General features: G+C 42.5%; 1 protein-coding gene across 4 annotated transcripts in view; it reads left to right on the forward strand.

The window, feature by feature from the left end:
* The window catches only part of LOC134349729 (von Willebrand factor A domain-containing protein 3B-like), a 180,619-nt gene that overhangs the window by 74,932 nt on the left and 85,134 nt on the right, over positions 1-20,553 (forward strand). For all 4 annotated transcript variants that reach the window (XM_063054493.1, XM_063054494.1, XM_063054495.1 and 1 more), the window contains 5 exons: positions 2,901-3,055; positions 5,923-6,061; positions 11,264-11,395; positions 14,279-14,377; positions 17,043-17,225. In XM_063054493.1, coding sequence (XP_062910563.1) covers positions 2,901-3,055; positions 5,923-6,061; positions 11,264-11,395; positions 14,279-14,377; positions 17,043-17,225 — 708 coding nt within the window. The remainder of the gene's footprint in view (positions 1-2,900; positions 3,056-5,922; positions 6,062-11,263; positions 11,396-14,278; positions 14,378-17,042; positions 17,226-20,553) is intronic.

Raw genomic sequence — 20,553 nt, forward strand, 5'->3', positions numbered from 1 at the left:
GCCATTAGTTTTAAGATAATTATGGAAAAGGATAGGTCTGGTCCTCGGGTTGAGATTCTAATTGGGGAAAGGCCAATTTTGATGGCATCAGAAAGGATCTAACAAGTGTGTATACGCTACTCATTCCCTTGTGTAAGATCTGCAAGTTGGCCTTAGCTTTGCTGATTTCTATCCCCTATACTCACTCACATACTAAATGGGTATGGGTTAAAGACTACTGTATTTCTGTGCATGAGTCATTCACTCCATTTGAAAGGAAGTAGGAAATTGAAAGTGCCACAGATTTCCTTGGAGTTACTCCACTTTGAAGTCACAAAACCTGCCAGAAGTGAGGCAGCGTCCTTCTTGTATCATTTAAGTTGGATTTCTGCCCCACTTCTGGCAAAGTTATGAAACTTGAACAGGAATAGCTTCCAGTATTATAAAGCCTAAAGTAGCAAGTAACTTCAACAAACAGATGCACATAAAACACAGACTGTTCACACCCTTTGCGACCCTAGATTCAGCTGTAATGACACGTACTCAAGTCACTTCTAGCTAAGTTGTTTAGAAAATTAAAAATATTCTTGGAATTCAGCATAGTTCCCGTTGGCCAAACAACTTCTGTGCGGTGGGGGGAACGGGGAGTGCCAATGTTTCTTATTGTTTAGAAACATTGCTTAGAACCTAACGTGGGGTTTAGATGGTGATTTCTGATTGTTTGCCACAGTGTTTTTCACACAACAGCCAAATAAACAATAGCCCAACGAGATGAAGCTGGAGGTAACTGGAATTATAGTGCCCTCTAGTGATGCCAGTGAGACAGACTATTCTGTACCTGGAGCTCAGCTTTGAGAAGATGTACTTACTGTGTTTGAAAAGGTCTGCTAAAATCGGCCAGGCAGAATTTGAGGACCAGCTTGTAGGAACATAATTTGCAGAGTCATGGGGAAAGAGTGGTGAAATGGGGCCAAAGGGATGACTCTGCAAAAGCTATGATGGTGCCAGAAGCACAGCGACCCTTGCATGCTGCCCCCAGCACACCCCTCGGCCCGTGTTGGCTGGTGAAGCAAAATGACGCACTTTGCTGCAGGTTTCAATACACGTGTGACAAATAAGGCTAATCCAAAACTGGCACGCTTCAACAACTGGACTGGATCAAAATGGCAATGCACCTGGTGATTGAATGCAAAGTTGCAAACAGACTTAGTTTACGCTGTGTTCCAAGGAATTATTATTTTCTGAAGAATTTAGCTAGAAATGACTAGAGTGTATGTCATTACTTAAGTAAAACACTGAATCTGGGGTTGAAAGGGGTGTGACCTTCAATTGTGTTTATGTGCAAGGTGTGATGTGTGTAAAGATCATAATACCAAAAGACATAGGAGCTGATTTAGGCTATTAGGCCAATTGAGCCTGACCCGCCATTGCATCACAACCGATTTATTATCCCTCTCAACACCATTATTCTGCCTTCTTCCCTTAATCTTTGAACCCCTTATTTTAATCTAGAACCTATGAACCGCCACTTGAAATATACACAATGACTTGACAGCCTCAGCTGTCTGTGGCACTGAATTCTACAAATTCACCACCCCCTGGCTAAAGAAATTCTTCCTTATCTGTGTTCTAAATTTACGGCCTTTTATTCTGAAGCTGTGTCCCCCTGGATTTAAAGCAGTTATTGTATCTCTTTGCAGAGATATTGACTGACTTGCTGAGTTTATCCAGCATTTCCTGCTTTATCGGCAGATGGCTGTTTCTTCGGGGCACACAGATTTAAAGTGGTGGGGAAAAGATTCAGGGGCATGAGATAATAAAAAGTGTTATTGCGTGGCTATGATCTGGTTCTTGCAGGTTAAGTCCATGGTGAGGAAGGCAAATGCCATGTTAGCATTCATTTCAAGAGGTCTAGAATACAAGAGCAAGGATGTGATGCTGAGGCTTTATAAGGCACTGGTGAGGCATCACCTTGAGCGTTGTGAACAGTTTTGGGCCTCTCATCTTAGAAAAGATGTGCTAGCACTGGAGAAGGTCTAGAGGAGGTTCACAATGATAATTCCAGGAATGAAAGGGTTATCATACGAGGAACGTTTGATGGCTGTGGGTCTGTACTGGCTGGAATTCAGAAGGATGAAGGGGGATCTCATTGAAAACTTCTGAATGTTGAAAGGCCTAGACAGAGTAGATGAGGTAAGGATGTTTCCCATGGTGGGAGAGTATAGGGCAAGAGGGCACAGCCTCAGGATAGAAGGGCACCCTTTTAGAACAGAGATGCGGAGAAATTTCTTTAGCCAAAGGGTGGTGAATTTGTGGAATTTGTTGCCACGTGCAGCTGTGGAGGCCAGGTTGTTGGGTGTGTTTGAGGCAGAGATTGATAGGTTCTTTATTGGACATGGCATCAAAGGTTACAGGAAGAAAGCCAGGAACTGGGGTTGAGGAGGAGATTAAAAACAAGGATCAGCCATGTTTGAATGGTGGAGCAGACTTGATGGGCCAGACGGCCTAATTCTGCTCCTATGTCTTATGGTCTTATGGTTCTTGCTGCCTGTGTGGTGGTGACACAGTTAATCAGAAGTTTCAGCAGGGAATTGGGGAGGTTTGTGGGAAAATAATGTACAGAGTCACAAGGAAAGGGCAGATGGGATGGGATTAAAGGAATTGCTCTATAAACATTTGGCCTAGTTCAACAACTGGACTAATATGGCAGTACACCCGGGAATTGAATGAGAATGTTCAAACAGACTTCGATTATGCTGAGCTCCTGAACTTAGTTAGAAATAATTTGAGTGTTTGTCACTACTGAAGTAAAACTTGGGATCTGAAGCTTCTCCTGTTGAGAAATAATTCCAGTCCTGGGACTATATCTTTACTGGCAAAATATTGATTGCAGATAAATTGCAGAGTTTCTACTTTAACAGGAATCTAATATGAAATTGGTGAATGCCAAGTACTGCAGCCACTTTGCACACACCCAGTGGAAAGATGGTTCTGTAATGCATGTCTACATCACCGCTGAAAAGTGCAAACAATACCAACAGAAAATGAAGACTGCACTGGAGCAGATGCAAAGAAGGTAACTTTGGAACCTTTGCATAAAATTTAATCCATAGACTAATAGAATCAGTATGGAAGAAGGCTATTGGACCCATCATGTCAGTGCTGGTGATCACAGAGCAACCCACGCTAATCCCACATAACAGCAACAGGTCCATAAAACGTGGCATTTCCGTTAACACCCAACACATTCGTGGGTGTGCTGGGGGCAGCCCGCAAGTGTTGTCACTTGTTGAGGCATTAACGTAGCACGCCCACAATGCTCAGCAGAATGCAACGAGCAACAAAACAAGCCCTGTTCCTCCCCTCCACCCACGCACATCCACAGTCCTCTAACCCCAAGACTGGCCGTCTTCTTCCTCCTGCAGCCTCCAGCATACAGGGATCCAGACTCAGGCATGCAGATGTTGGGCCTTCAGCTACCCAGGAGTCTTGCAGACTGGGGGTTCCTGCGCAGCACAGCACTGAAGTACACATTAAAGTACTTTTTAAGATACATTGACGGCTTCTGCATGTAACCATCTTTCACAGACTGATTTGCAGATCCCTTCTAGTCTCTCAGTAAATCTTCCTTGCTCAAGTATTTTACACAGAGAGTGGCAGGTGTCCGGAGGACAATGCCAGGGGTGGTGATGGGTGGCACGGAATATGCAGGGAATGGGGAGGTATGGATCAGGGAGGTAGGTTCAGTTTTGGCATTAGGACTAGTACAGACATCGTGGGCTGAAGGGCCTGCTCCTGTGCTGTACTCTACTATATTCATGCTCCCCTATAATCCTTCTATCAATTTCCTTAAATCTGTGATCTCAGCCATTGGGAAGGAGATACAGGAGTCTTAAGTCCCATACATCCACTTTCGGAAACAGTTATTACCCTTCAACCGTCAGGTTCTTGAACCAGCGTGGATAACCTCACTTCCCTCAACAATGAACTGATACAATAACCAATGGCCGTGCTTACAGCTCATGTTCTCAGTATTATTTGTTATTCGTCGTTATTATTGCTTTTTTGTGCTTGCACCTTTTGCACATTGATTGCTTGTCAGTCTTTGCGTGTTTTTTTTCATTGGTTCTATTGTATTTCATGGTTCAGTTCTCAAGGCCTGCAAAAAGTGAACTTCAGGGTGTATACGGCAACATAGTGCATGTGTACTTTGATAATAAATTTACTTTGAACTTTCAGCTTTAAATGCTGGTTTTTGACTGTACTCCCTACAGTCCATCCTATTTGCTCTACCTCACACCTCGTACTCTTATGTACCTCAATTAAGGCTCAACTCAGCCTCTCTCATTCCAAAGAGAAGGACATCAGCCCACACTCATTGCAACAATTTTCCAATGCTGGCAACATCCCTATAGATCTTCTCTGAACCCTCTCTTGTAATCTGATGACTAGAAAACTATGCAGTCACTATCTGGCATAGCCTTCTTGTTCGTCTATTTGATATTTTTCTTTCTTAAACTATCTTAAAATTGACTGAAACCGCATCCTTCAAGAAGTTGTAGATATACTCTCCGAGGTTCCTTTCATTCTCCACACCACTCAACATGCTGCCATTTGTCTTTTGCACCTGTTACTTCACGCTTCTCTGGATTAATTCCATTTGCCATGTTTACGCCCAAATGATCTGTTTGGTGATACTTTGCTGCAGTCTAAAGTTTCCTTCTCATTGTCAGACACACAGCCAACTACTATGTCATCTGCAAAATTCTTTATCCCGACCCCTAACGTTTACATCTCAATTATTAATCTGCATTATGTGGGACTGGCTGCTTAGTCCTGTGCGAACCCACTGGAAACAGTTTTAGGATAGAGTCACAGAGCACTACAGCAGAGAAATGGGACATTTGGCCCATCTAATCCATGCTAGCCTGGTCTTCTGCTTAGTCCCATCTACCTGCATTCGGACCATATGATCCAAATGATTTGGAGTTTGTTCAGCTCCAGGTCCACTTCCCTAACTCAATGTGTAAGAAGCTTTGGCTAGATTCACTTCCTGCAGGTGTAGTCATCATGGATACTGGAGGTCTTTCTGTCTTCTGACATCTCGCAAGAGGAGTATTCCGCTGAACTGTCATTCCCACTGCTCTAAATGTGTAATAAGAAAGAAAGAAAGATAGAAAGAAACTTGCCAGAATCTTACCTTAGCCTTTGCATATTCTTGCCAAAACCTCAGCTCCCCACTTTAACCCTGGCCCACTCATACAATGGCTGTTCCACTTAAATGAAACTTCTTTTTATTGGCCCTTGCTAAGTGCCTAATAGTCCAAACTATTTCAAGCTCCATCAAAAGTCTCAACAGGCCCCACTTGCTTTTTAAATCTTGTGCTTTAAGTGGTGGATTTGGGATCAATTTCGACATTCAAGAGAAATTTGGATAGGTACATGGATGTGAGGGGTATGGAGGGCAGTTGTCTGGGTTCAGGTCAATGGGACTAGGCAGATTAATAGTTTGGCATGGACTAGATAGGCTGAAGGGCTTGTTTCTGTGTTGTAGGGTTCTATGATTCTATGACTTACTCACCACAAGCAACAATCTTAAGCTCCACCAAATGTTGCTATATTTTCTTCATTTTATGTTCTCCATCTCTCCATGGCTGTCATTTCTCTGAACCATGCTGAACTTTTGCCGAAAGAATGGCTTCATAACTTTCAATTAGCCTTATACCTTTGCACTTAATAATTAATTACTTGGAGAACGTTTGTGAGCAACTCTTTGTCTGAAAACCTTACTTATAATAAAATACATATTTCTTCATTACCATATTGACTAATAGCAAATAGCTTTAGAATCACACTGAAACAATTCATATTAGGATTGATTATGTCTTTGTAAGTCAGTCTTTTGTACTGAAGTATTTTGTTTGGTTCACTTTTTCTCTACAGAATTAACTGGCTTCAGAAAGGGAGCAGGGAGCTGTTTGGGACAATAATTGAGGATCAAATATATATCCTGGTTGATACCTCTCAATCCATGAAAGATAAACTGGAGTTGGTTCAAAGAAAGATCTTTCAGCTCATGCAGGTTGAGTACCAAGTGGTTCTATCTCTCAAAAAGAATATTTCTAACGAGGTGCTAATTATTATGTCAATGATGTAGTACCTCATTGTGACAAATCCTCTGTGGTTTGTAAAAGTGGGCTCATCTGGGGGAAATGTTGAGTCATTTAGGTCTTGGCCTGAAACGTCAGCTGTTTATTTCCTTCAATCGATGCTGCCTAACTTGCTGAGTTTTTCCAGCATTTTGTCAAGTCAAGTTTATGTTCATTTAAACTATATACATGTATATAACATATATAACAGTACAATGTATATAGAAACGAGACAATTGTTTCTTTGAACCAGGGTGTAAAGCACAATAGTACACATAACACACAATAACTTATGAAGGTAACGATAAAATCTACAGATGAATCACACATGAATAACAAACCAGTGTTATAAATAACATAAGTAACAAGTATTAAATATTGTAAGGTATGGAACAGGTTAACCAGTGACACTTCAAATATCATGCACTGTGTTGCTCAAGATTTCCAGCATTCACAGAAGCTCTTGTGTTTTTGAGATACGCTGACTGAACTGCAGTTTTTCATTAGGTAGCCCTGCAGTGATGAAAGTGCTAATTTTTCAAATAGATTTGCATGACAAATTAGTAGCTGCAACAAATTACTTGCCCTGCTAATTATTAGTTATTGCCTGTTGAAACTGTTTCCTTTGGAAACGGCTTTTTCTGTGCTGTTGTGGAAGTCCGTTTCACTTTGTTAAAGCTCCAAAATCAAGATTTTAGCAAAGTATTTCAGATATTCGGTACTGCAGATAAGGGAGGGAGGCAAAAGACAGGAAATAATAGGCCACAAAATACTCTGGAGATGCTGGGGTCAAAGCAACACTCACAACATGCTGGAGGAACTCAGCAGGTCGGGCAGCATCCGTGGAAACGATCAGTCAACGTTTCGGGCCAGAACCCTTCGTCAGGACTGTAGGGGGAAGGTGCAGAGGCCCTGTAAAGAAGGTGGGGGGAGGGTGGGAAGGAGAAGGCTGGTAGGTTCCAGGTGAAAAACCAGTACGGGGAAAGATAAAGGGGTGAGGGAGGGGAAGCAGGGAGGGGATAGGCAGGAAAGGTGAAGAAGGAATAGGGGAAAACACAACGGGTAGTCGAAGGAGGCGGAACCATGAGGGAGGTAGTAGGCAGCTGGGGGAGGGGGCAGAGTGAAACTGGGATAGGGGAAGGGGTCTGAAGAAAGTGGGAAGAGCCAGAAGAGAAGTTATTAAGTGTGAGTACCAGTTTCGCCAACCGGAGGAGGGTAGTGGTGGTGGGGAACTGGTGAGGTCTATTGTCCAGAAAGTAGCGGAGGGCTTTGGGGCCTTCTTGATAGGGAATGGAGGTGTATAAGGATTGGACATCCATTGTGAAAATGAAGCGGTCGGGACTGGGGAACTGGAAGTTATTGAAGAGGTGGAGGGCATGGGATGTATCCCAGATGTAGCTGGGGAGGGACTGAACTATGGGTGACAAAATGGAGTCCAAGTAGGCAGATACAAGTTCAGTGGGACAGAAGCAGGCAGAAACTATGGGTCTACCGGGTCAGTCAGGCTTGTGGATCTTGGGGAGGAGGTAAAACCGAGCGGTACGGGGTGTGGGAATTATGAGCTTAGCAGCTGAGGATGGAAGGTCTCCGGAGTTGATAAGGACAGTGATGGTACGGGAGACAAAGGTTTGATGTTTTTTGGTGGGGTCCTATTCCAGGGGTAAGTAAGAGGAGGTGTCAGAGAGCTGCCGTTTGGCCTCAGTGAGGTAGAGGTCCGTCCACCAGACTACTACAGCACCACATTTGTCAGCGGGTTTGATGGTGAGGTTGGGATTAGTGCGGAGAGAGTGGAGGGCAGTGCGTTCAGAGGGAGTGAGGTTGGAACAGGAGAGAGGAGTGGTGAAGTTGAGACGGTTGATGTCTCGGTGACAGTTAGAGGTGAAAAGATCGAGTGCAGGTAGAAGGCCCGGGGGGGGTGTCTATGAGGAGGACGAGGGTTGAAGGCGGGAGAAGGGGTCCTCAGTAGGGGGAAGGGAATCCTTGCCAAAGAAATACACTCGGAGACATACGCGACGGAAGAAAGTTCAGTGTCATGGCAGGCACGGAACTCACTGAGGTGTGGACGGAGGGGGACAAAAGTGAGGCCCTTGCTAAGCACAGAGCGTTCTGCCTCAGAGAGGGGAAGTTCAGAGGGGATGGTGAAGACACGGCAAGGGTTGGAGCTGGCTTCAGAGGAGGGTGAAGAGTGGGAGGACTCAGGAGAGAGAGGGGAATTGGGATATTCAGGGAGAGTGGGGTTAGGGGAGAATGAGGGATCAGAGGAATGGAGGGGGATGAGGGGTAGGGGGAAGGTTGGGAGTCGCGGGGAGGAAAGAGGCTAGTGGGGGAATCAGACGGGCGGTAGGATCCAGCTGCAGTAAGAGTGGTCCCGGTCCGGAGAAGGTCGGGACCTTGGTCCGAGCTGGATCCGGAGCTGGGGGTGGTGGAGCCTATAGCCTGCAGGGCCCCAGAGCTGAGGTCTGAGTCGGAGGCGAGTAAGTCCATGGCCCGCTGGGTCCTACGCCTGTCCCAGTTTCACTCTGCCCCCTCCCCCAGCTGCCTACTACCTCCCTCACAGTGAAGGAGTCCTGCGGCTTATAGTGAATAGATGGAAAAAAGGCATGCAAGAAGCCCATCAGATTGCCAAGGAGTATATACAAAAATGTATGGGGAGAAATAAGATAAATTATGACAGCAGAGTGAGGGTTACAGAGTTACAACCTGTGAATCATGTCCTAGTAAAGAATCTGACACCCTGTGGAGGCCCAGGAAAGCTCCAAAACTATTGGGAGGACTGCATCCATATTGTTGTACGGAAAGTTGGGGAAGATGTGCCAGACTATGAGGTAAAACCTGAACAAGGAAAAGGAAGATCTAGAGAACTACATCACAATCTTCTCATGCTTTGTGAACACCTGCCTTTGGATGCTGAACCACAAATAGATACCACAACAAAGCAAGGGTGTCTGCCAAAACAGGGCACTAGGAAAGGGAAGAGAGTGAACCAACCAGCAACACTGAGAATGAATTTTACTACCGAGTCGAATGTCACCAACCTCACAGTAGCAAGGACTGTAATAGCTTTGAAGCAGAGCCTACACTACCTGCTGAGCAGCAAATGAGGGTTGAGGGTTCACAATACTTCCAGCAACAAACGCCTGAGGATGAACAGTTGAGCTTTCCTGCATGTGGACCAGCACCAGTCCCTGTATCTTCATCTGTACCAAGTAACCTAGATGACTTACCCAACTGTGAATCATTATCAGTCCCTGTTTCTTCATCTGAACCAAGTGACCCCAGTGATTTTCCTGTGTGTGAACCAAATACCAGTTCCTGTATTTACTCCAGCGAATGATAAGCCAGATACCAGATGGAGCAAAGACAAAGAGCTCAAAGTTGCCTCAGAGAGAGTGACAACCACCAAAATGCTTTACTTACGATAGGGTTGGGACCCCCACATGTCTCAACAGACTGCAGACTTCTTCAGTATCAGGCCTTGCCTTATAATTGTGTAACGTCAATGACTTCATGGCTACCTGTGCCTCAGTTCCTAGATCAACTACCATGCCCCTACTAGAAACCCAATGAACGTTTCATACAAGGAAAGTAGTGATTGCAAGTCTAACACTGGGAGGAGATGTCGGGACAACATCTACTTTTGAGGGGGAGTGAGTGACAAGGTTGAAATCTGTTCAATTTAGTTATAAGTAATTGTTCAAATATGTTTTTAAAAAAGTTAAAATAATTTATTTAATGTGAATATCATTTCATGTTGAGAAATAAAGGGATCATCACTTGAAAAACATGCAAATATGGGTAGTTGAAAATTCTGAGAATCTGTGTGCAAGGTTTTCTCTTATAGTATGGAGCACTGAATCTGCTATTGACTTGTAAGGGCTTGCATTCAATCTTCAGCACACGATGGATTGCCCATACCTGCCAGAATGCCTGGGGAATGGCAGTGCACGCCGTTCTCATTCACCATAAAATGACCGATGTGTGAAAGTTATGGAGTTTATGCTTCATTTTTCAGGGGTACTACAATGGTATAGAATGTATGAGCTGAATGATGTTGATGATTAATTTTCTAGGAATAGACTTACAGTTATTGTTGAAGTAACAGTGGCTGACAATCTATGCTTAAAGCGGCAGCCTAGGAATACATGAAATGAAATGAAATGAAATGAAATATGTTTATTGTCATTGCATAGTACAATTTGTCATGCAACAATACAGCGAAAATGAGTTTGCAACTCTCATACTCAATGCTATAAACAACAAATAAGATAAATAAACAATAAATAAAATCAAGTAACCAGTCAGTACAGGCAATGTCCAGCAGTACAAAAGCACAACTCAGATGCACGACAGCCATAAAACCAGTATTAAAGTAGCAATATAACAAATTTATGGATGGTGCTTGATCAATTGGTTCAGAGCAATTGTAGCTCTGGGGAAAAAGCTATTTTTCAGTCTGGAACTGCGGGCATAGAAAATCTTATAACGTCTGCCAGATGGAAGAAGTTCAAACAGAAGATTGCATGGGTGTGTATTGTCCTTACAGATGCTTGTAGTTTTCCTCAGGCAACGTGAGCTGTAGGTGTCCTCCAGGACTGGGAGCTGTGTCTCGATGATCTTCTGTGCGCTAGAGACGACCCACTGAAGTGCTTTCCCATCAGCTGCTGTACAACTGAGATACCACACAGAGATGCAGTATGTTAAGATGCTCTCTATGGTGCAGCGGTAAAGGGTCACCAGCATCTGTTCAGGTAGACCAGCTTCAGGTACATAGAACTATTTGTGTTAGAAATTCCTTTTTGCCAACACCTGTAGCTACGAACATCAGTTGAAAGATTCCATGGCAATGGCAACTATGAGCTGTTACGAAGCAGGCTGAATTACCCGTAACATCTTACACATTTCAAAATGATCTCCTCTCATCCCCTTAAACTCCAAATAATGTATGGCCAATTTTTCCATGGAAGTCAAGTCCTTCATATCATAAACTAGGAGTTAAGACTGAAAACTCCTTGTTCTGGAAGAGTTATAATTACAACTGTTAGGCTAAGGACCATGCTTCCAAACATATAAAGTGACTTTTTTTTATGGACTGCTGTACTCAGAAGGGTATTTACTGGAATGTTTACGTTATTCAGGAACAGCTCAGACACAAGAGCAAGTTCAATTTTGTGAAGTTTGATTCCAGAGTTGAACCTTGGCAGGAGAAGTTGGCAGATGTGACTGAGAAAAATATCGAAAGTGCTTGGTCTTGGATCCAAGGACTTCAGGTAAATATATTAGTGAACATCTTAAAAATGTTTCTCATTATAATTTGAAATTTACTGGTTTCTACAGTGCTTTGCTTGGACCAAAGTAACAACATTTAAAGGACACCTGGGCATATATATGGATAGGAAAGATTTAGAGCAGAGGTTTCCAACCTTTTTTATGCCATGGACTAATACCATTAAGCAAGGGGTCCATGGACCCCATATTGGTAACCCCTGATTTTGAGGGATATGGATCAAATGTGGTCATATGTGAGAGTTTAGATGGGCAACTTGGTCAGTATGGACCAGTTAGGCCATAGGCCTTGCTGCCACACTCTCTGACTATGTAGATCAAGTATCATGTTGCTATGGATCCAAACTACAGCTTTGAAATATTGAATTGAAAACCTGGGCATCTGCTGAAGGAAAACAGGCAGCCAGCACTCTGAGAAAAACCATTCAGATACTGCACAGATAATAAGACACGACGTGGGAGCAGAAGTAGACCACTTGGCCCTTCACGTTTGCTCCACCATTCCATCATGGCTGGTTTAATTTAATTTATTTTTATCTGGAGATACAGCAAACTACAGGCCCTTCTGGCTTAACTAGCCCACCCACGTGACCAGCTAAACTACTAACCCGTACGCTTTTGGAACGTGGGAGGAAACTGAAGCACCTGGAGGAAACCCACACAGTCACGGGGAGAACATACAAACTCCTTACAGACAGCAGTGGGAATTGAACCCGGGTCGCTGGTGCACCTACTGCTATGCTACCATTTATTATCCCTCTCAGCTCAGCTAACCTTTGTCTCCCTTACTAATCAAGATCTTATCAATCTTTGCTTTAAATATACCTAACGACTTGGCCTCCACAGCCATCTGTTGCAGTGAATTCTACAGATTCACCACTCTCTGGCTAAAGAAATTCCTCCTCATTTCTGTTCTAAAGGGACATCTTTGTACTCTGAGGCTGTGCCCTCTAGTTCTGGACTCCCCAACTATAAGAAGCATCCTCTTCACATCCACTGATCTATGCCTCTTATGTTGTACACCTCTATTTATGTGAGCTTAAAGTGTGCAAATCTGCATATTTCCTGCATAAGCGACTACTTCCAAAGCACTACACACTCAGTAGCAACTTTCTAGGTACCCCTGTACATCTATTCATCAGCCAGTCATGTGTCAGCAACTCTACACATTAAAGTATGCAGACATGGTCAAGAGGTTCAGTTGTTGTTCAGACCAAACATCACCATGGGAAAGAAATGTAATCTAAGTGACTTTGACCATGGAATGAGTGGTGGTGCCAGATGAAGTGGTTTAATTATCTCAGAAACCGCTGATCTCCTGGGATTTTCACGCATAACAGTCTTTAGAGTGTACAGAGAATGGTGTGAAAAACAAAAAAAAACCAATCAGTGTGTGGCAGTTCTCTGGGTGAAGCTGCCTTGCTAATGTGAGAAATCAGAGAGGAATGGCTGGACTGGTTTGAGCCAACGGGAAGGTGATGGCATTTCAAATGACCATGTGTTACAACAATGATGTGTAGAAGAGCACTCATGCATGCACAACCTGTCGAGCCTTGAAACGGATGGGCTACAGCAGCAGTAGACCACCAACATACACACTTTGGCCACTATATTAGGGACAGGAGGCACCTATTCAAGTGGCTGCTGATTGTACATAGTGCTATAGGGTATCCTGATAAGCACTGCATAATTGACGATCCTTCCTTCTCTTACTGTTGTCCTGATACTGCCCCTATTGTTCTCAAACCATCTGCTAAGGAGGTTAGCAACTGCCTTCTTGAGCCTCCTCAAGATTTTGATAGCTTGCAAATGATCCTCTCTTCATATTGCCAACTAATTAGTGGAGATCATTTCTTGCTACTGGTGACTTGAATTCAGATTTAATCTGATTCCTCACATCTATATTTAGCTTGCACCGGTATCAATTGAATTTTCAGTTTGTGCCATAACTCCATAAGACCATAAGACTTAGGAGCAGAATTAGGCTATTTGGCCCATTGAGTCTGCTCTGCCATTTCCTTCTCAACCCCCTGCCTTCTCCCCGTAACCTTTCACGCCCAGAATAATCAAGAATTTATCAACCTCCGCCTTAAATACACCAGTGAGCTGGCCTCCACTGCCACCTAAGGCAACAAATTCCACAGATTTGCCACCCTCTGGTTGAAGAAATTTCTCCTCATCTCTGTTCTAAAAGGATGTTCCTCTGTTCTGAGGCTGTGCCCTCAGGTCCTAGACTCCCTCTCCAAAGATCCTTTGGTGTATCTTGTCTCACTTAAATATATTCTATTGTTTGGAATGGTAAGATTGATTTGATTTGCAAATTTAAATTCTGCAACATTTTCCTAATTTATTCCTAGATAATTGACTGCACTTATTCTTGGTAGCAATGGGCATGTATTATTCAACAAGTGACACTCATTACTGAGTAATTGAGGAATAGCATATTATCCACAATAACATGAACCAAGTATAAAGATGCCCAGTTAAAAACAATGAACAAAATGCTTATTCCCTGAATAATGTTGCCGGAGCTGTAATTGAAGATCATGTTATTTATACTTCAATATAATGGCTACCTATTGGATGAAATACACGCAGTAATTGCCCTGAGATCGTGCTCTTGGCTTTGAACTGTGGAAGACTTAAGATCAGCCTGAGATGCTAGAAATACACTAGTTATTTGATCTTTTGTGTGGTTATGCAGATGATTGTCCAGCATTTTTAGAAGTAATCAAAAGATTAATAAGGGACTCTCAGAAAGCACATCTTGTGGTTATGTACTAAAATCATTCATGCAGATTTTGTTCCGTGTGATAGTCATTTTTTCTGCAGGGAGATTTTTAGTTTTGGGTTAAATTTCTCTCTAGGTTGGAGGTTCCACGAACACGCTGGGAGCTATCCGATTTGCTTTAGCCGATGCCGGCACTGAAGCTGTCTACCTACTCTCTGATGGAAGGCCTGATCAGGTATAGTCCCATAGATTGAAAAACTCACTTTATTAGTTGAATAAAATCTATGGCTATCATTGCTATCTCACAGTTGCACACAGTTACAAGTTTCCTGTGATTAACAGCTTCAAAGCAAAAGTCCTTTAGAGATTAGCTTTGTATATCATATTGAAACCTGCAGTGAAATGCCTATATATATCCCATTATTCTCTGATGTTGCTTGCTTTCTCCCTTAACACTCTCCATAGAGCATAATGTTTAACTGTGCCTTTGGTTCATCTTCTTTTGCTGGTTTTCACATGACCTACAAAATCATTTAAAAATATTTACTTACTCGTATAAGTGTAAGGAGTTCTTTTTCAGAAAAGTTTACATGTGAAATACTGTATTTAAAATTGCAAAGGGGTGTAACAAAACCTGTTCACCCTAATTATTCACCTAAAGTTTAAATTATTCACCTAATGGTCCTAAAGCAGGGCTCCCAACCTGATGACCACGGACCCCTTGGTTAATGGTAGGGGTCTATAGCATATAAAAAGGTTGGGAGCCCCTGTCCTGAATGAAAACTCACATACCAAAAGTGTAATATAAAAATTAAGAGCCTGTATTGTGAATATTGAAGGTGCTGAGTTTGTTTCTTGAATCTGCTGAGTTTTAGCCCTGTGTTATTTCCTTCTGGGTTCCTGGGTGGAGAGTGAGGTAGACTGGAAAAGGCAACTATGGATATGTCAGTTGTTCTCCCCCTTGTACCATGTCTTATTCCAGAACGTGTCCCATTCTCTGTAAGGAGCTTGTATGTTCTCTGTGTGACTGTGTGGGTTTCCTCCGGGTGCTCTGGTTTCCTCCCACAGTCCAAAGTCGTACTGGTCGGTAGGTTAATTGGTCATTGTAAATTGTCCTGCCACTGGGCTAGGGTTAAAGTGGGGCTTGCTGGCAGTGCAGCTCGAATGGCCAGAATCCAATCAAATCAAATCAAGCTTAATTATTATTCAACCATACATAGATACAGCCGAACAAAACAGCATTCATCTAGAGCCAAGGAGCAACACATACACAGCACATTTAAAATAATGAGCAAAAATACGTAGTCATGGAAAAAAATGTATATATAGTCCAAGACCCTGAGCAGTATGTCCCTCAGTTGATGGTACTGTCTCCTGGCAGTGTGCAGACGCACGCAATCCAGCCTGTCATTCCACTGATTGAACACAGAGGGCAGCACCAATGGGAGAAGCTAGGCCCCAGCCGAGCACGGATGCCACGCTGCACTGCCTCCAGCGTCTCCTCGCCTGGTCTGCAGCAGCAGGCAAGCCCATTCTATCTCAATAAAATAAATAAAACAGATGTGTAAATTCAATACTGTGTCCTATCAATACGTCCTGGCTGTTTCTATTTCAGCCAGAAACTGTGTGTCCTGTTCTATGTTCTGCTATGACTGCAAAACACTGTACTCACAAAGTTAATTGGGTCCAGTGAGCTATGATTAACTTTAATGACATCGCAAAATTATCATCTTTATCTCTTAGGGTTTTTTTTTCTGGGATAAAGTCTCCCTTGTTTGTGTTGTGTCTGCGCAGGTGTGTGTTGCTTCTTCCCTGTGTGTAACCGACTTCATTCTCAGAGATCTGCGAACTCCCTGGGCACTTGGCAGTTCTGACATGGTATACTTATAGCTGAGCATCAGTGACAAAGGAAAAGAGTCAGGCATAACACTGGTTTTCAGATGGAGCTCCTTGTTCTGAATGTGTTGGAATTATTAAGGGGTTATCGTATAGATGGTAAAAGGTGTTTCAAAAGATTATTTCACGTGTGTCTAATGAGAAACACAATGGAAAACATCTTGAGTTTATAAGAAAATCAGAAAGGGCTTGAAAGTGAGTCAGCATCTTTGGAAAGCTAAACAAGAATTAACCTCTCAGATTGGGGGTTCTTCGTCAGAAATGGAGTTTTTAATTCTTTCCTGATGGTCACCACTACAAAATATGACATTTAAAATGGGTTCCCTCCCCTATTCTCCCTTTTTCGATTCTTCATTACAGTTACCGTCTTGCCCCTTCTCTTCACCTGCCCATCATCTCCCCCTGGCGCCCCTCCTCCTACCCTTTCTCTCATGGTCCACTCTCCTCTCCTATCAAATTCCTTCTTCTTCAGCCACTTGCCTCTTCCACCAATCACCTCCCAGTTTCTCACATCATCTCCTCCCCCTCCCACCCCTCACCTGGTCACACCTATCACCTACCAGCCTGCACTCCTTCCTCTCCCCCCCCCACCTTCTTATTCTGGCTTCTTCCCCCTCCCTTTCTAGTCCTGATGAAGGATCTTTGCCTGAAACCATAACTGTTTATTCCCCTTCACACGGCCTGACTTGCTGAAGTCTTCCAGCATTTTGTATGTGTTAACTCAGGGTATAATTTCTGTAAGAATAGGTGCTTGATATTTAGTGTGTTCTGTGTGGGCCATTCAGCCGGTTTCTGTATTATGCAGTATCTCGCTTTGATTCTATTTAAACAGGGCACTTATACGTACTTGCTTAGTGAACTGCTGTCTAACACTGCTGCTGAAAAATGGAGAAGGGCTTACTAAAAACATTAGTCTGGTTTGATTTGAGGTCTCTCTTAATTAGGATGGAATATATTATTTTTAAATTAAAGCTAATTATGATTTTTTTAATTGTCCAAAATAGCCTCCAAAAACCATTTTTGCTCAGGTGCAGCTAGCCCAGCCTGTCCCTATTCATTCCATTGCATTTAACTGTGATGACACCGAAGCCAACAGATTTCTATACGAACTTTCGGAGAAGACTGGTGGACGATTCCACTCCTACAACTGTGATATGAGGGAGGCCAAAAACCCCCCGCCGTTTGTGGTAAGGGATTTCACTTCTTGGAAAAGGAAAGGAATATTTAAAAGCCATTCCAGTACATCAAAATACTCTGAACACCTCATCATTCAAAACAGCTTGTACACTTAATATTGATGAGTTTCCCATGGTGCTTCACAGGAAAGTAATTGGATATAATCTGGCTCTGAGTCATATGGAGCATGCAGGCCCAGTGGTTAAGTTACTGGACGACCATTCAGACTGCTGAGCTATTAAAATGGAGATAGGATTTCAATCCCATCGAGGCAGGTCAGGAACTTAAAGATTGTTAAATAAATATGAAATCAGCAACAGTGACCATAAAACCATTGAATTATAGAAAAGCAAGAAAGAAAGATTAGTTTTATTCATTCAAAGTTCAAATACATTTATTATCAAAGTATGTACACCCTTGAGATTTGTCTTCTTACTGGCAGCTGCAAAACAAGAAACCCAAAAGAACCTATGAAAATAAACCCAACACACACCCAACAGAGTGTGTGTGAGAGGGAGAGGGGGAAGGGGAGGGGGAGGGAGAGGGAGAGAGGGAGAGGGGGAGAGAGAGGGAGAAAGAGAGGGAGAATAATTAAAAAACTAACAGTACAAACAATAAGAGCAAGCAAACAGCATTTGGAATGAAGGTGAGTCTATAGACACAAAGCCTGGAGCAGCCAGAGCAGACTCACAGCCTCAAGCTCAGTATATACATCGAGTCACTTATACATTGAAACATACAGTGAAGTGCGTCATTTGCATCAACGACCAGTTAAGTCCGAGGATTGTGCTGCGGGCATCCACAGTGTTGCCACGCTTCCAGTGCCCACTGGGCATGCCCACAACTAACTAACCTTTACTAACCCTATGCCTTTGGAAAGTAGAGGAAATCTGAGAACCGCCAGAGGAAGCCCATGTGGGATAATGGACAGACTCCTTACAAACAGCCACGAGAATTGAACCCCGATCACTGGCACTGTAAAGTGTTATGTAAGTGCTATGTAAACTATCTAGGTCATGGAAGAGTATGTCCTCCCTTAACTGGTCTAGGCTACATATGACTCCAGGCCTACTGTTATTTGGTTGACCCTTACTTGTCACATGAAAAGGACTAGTCACTCAGTTCATAGGCATTTACGGCTTGAGCAATAAATACTAGCTTTATCAGGAATGCTCATGACCTGTATGTTGAAAAAGTAATGTGGTATTATTCGAATTGGGCTGTACTGGAATGGTGAAACTGCTGATGAATTTTGAAAATCATATCTAAGAAAAAATGTGAAATTATTTATGGTTTCCAAGCTTGCTCCATTCCAAACTGGTTTCGATGGTGTAAGGTTATCTGCTTTTCAAGCAACTGAAATGAATGAATTGAAAGCACGAACAGTAAATCTTCCAAGCAACACACACAAAATGCTGGAGGAACTCAGCAGGCCAGGCGGACGCTGCCTGGCCTGCTGAGTTCCTCCAGCATTTTTTCTGAAGCACCTTGATTTCCTGATTTCCAGCATCTGCAGATTTTCTCTTGTTTGTAGTAAATCTTCCACATGGCTCTTATCCACTTTTTGGATATCTTGTATCAGAAATAATGCTCAAATCCTTTCACACTTATGAAGTTTGGAGACGTAATTCAGCAGAACTATAAAACTTGTTTGCATACTTTGGGACACAGGTGTGTGGTTACAGTAAACTTGGATGACTAAGATTCTTTTTGTGTCTTACTTCTAAACACTGGTTTATTTTGCAGCCTCTTTTCAGCAATCTCCCTGAAGCTCCTATGAATTTTTACCAATGTGAAATTCATTAGCAACAGTTCCAAACCAGTGTAAATGGACTCTGTAGAGTAATGTAAAAGTGTTTCAGGAACAATGGACATTAAAAAAAACAGAAACATGGAAAATTACAGCACAGGAATAGACCCTTTGGCCCATCTTGTCTGCACCGAACATGATGCCAAATTAAACTAATCCCATTCACCTGTGAGTCAAAGTCAATATAAATTTATTATCGTAATCCGTGTATGAGCCCATACACTACACTGACATTCCTCTTCTTGCAGGGACCCACAGGAAAATAAAGAAATACAATAGAATTTATGAAAACCTATACATAAACAAAAGACTGGAAAAACAACCAATGTGCAAAAGAAGACAAATTGTGCAAAGAAAACAATAATACTGGAAACATGAGTTGTAGAGTCCTTGACACTGAGTCTGTAGGTCGAGGAATCAATTCGGAGCTGAAGTTATCCACGCCAATTCAAAAGCCTGATGTGGTAGGGTAATATCTATTCCTGAACCTGATGGTGTGAGTGGTCAGTATCACTATATTTTCTTCCTGTTCCTGTACATGCCTAAATTTTCTTAAATATTGTTGTCATATTTGCTACTACCATCTCTCTGGCAGCACATTGTGTGCACCTACCACTCTCTTCAAAAAAAAAATTGTCTTGCAAACCTCTTTTAATCTCCCCTCCCTCCCCCTTTTAGTATTTAGTAACCTATGCCTTCCTATTTCTAACCTGGGTTGAAAAAACTATTCTCTACTCTATTCATGCCTCTTATAATTTAATGTACTCCTATTGTGTTGTTTTCCATCTTCACTGCTCCAGAGAAAAAAACAATTAAAGTTTGTCGAATCTCTTCTTATGGGTCATACGTTCCAATCCAGACAGCATCCTGGTGAACCTCTTCTGCAAAGCTTTCATATTCTTCCTGTATGGTAATCAGAACTGTGTACAATACCCCAAATGTGGCCTAATCAAATTTTTATAGACCTGTAACATGACTTGCCAACGTTTATTCTTAGTGCGCTGACTAATTATGCAAGTATGTCCTATGCCTTATACTTGTAATGTTACTTTCATGGATCAGGACCTAACATCCCTCTGTACATTAATGCTTTTAATAGTGCTGCTATTTACTGTATACTTGCCTCTTGCATTTGACTTACTAAAATGTAGCACCTCACACTTGTACAGATTAAACTCCATCTACCATTTCTCAGCCCACATTTTTAACGATCCATATAACCTGTTGCATCCTTTCACAACCTTCCTCACTATCCAGAATGCCACCTATTTTCATGTCATCCTAATCAGACCACCTACATTTTCACTCAAATCATTGATACTGTATATATTACAAACAACAGAGGTCCCAGTGCTGATCCTTTTGGAACACCATTGGTAACACTCCACCAGTCAGAAAATCTCTGATTTATCATTACTTATGACCTAACTAATTTTGAAACCAATTTACCTACTGATTATGGATCTCATGTGACTTAATCTTCTGGGTCAGCTGACTATGAGCGACCTTGTTAAATGATTTACTGAAGG

The sequence above is a fragment of the Mobula hypostoma genome, chromosome 7, assembly GCF_963921235.1.
Source record: "Mobula hypostoma chromosome 7, sMobHyp1.1, whole genome shotgun sequence".
NCBI lineage: Eukaryota > Metazoa > Chordata > Chondrichthyes > Myliobatiformes > Myliobatidae > Mobula > Mobula hypostoma.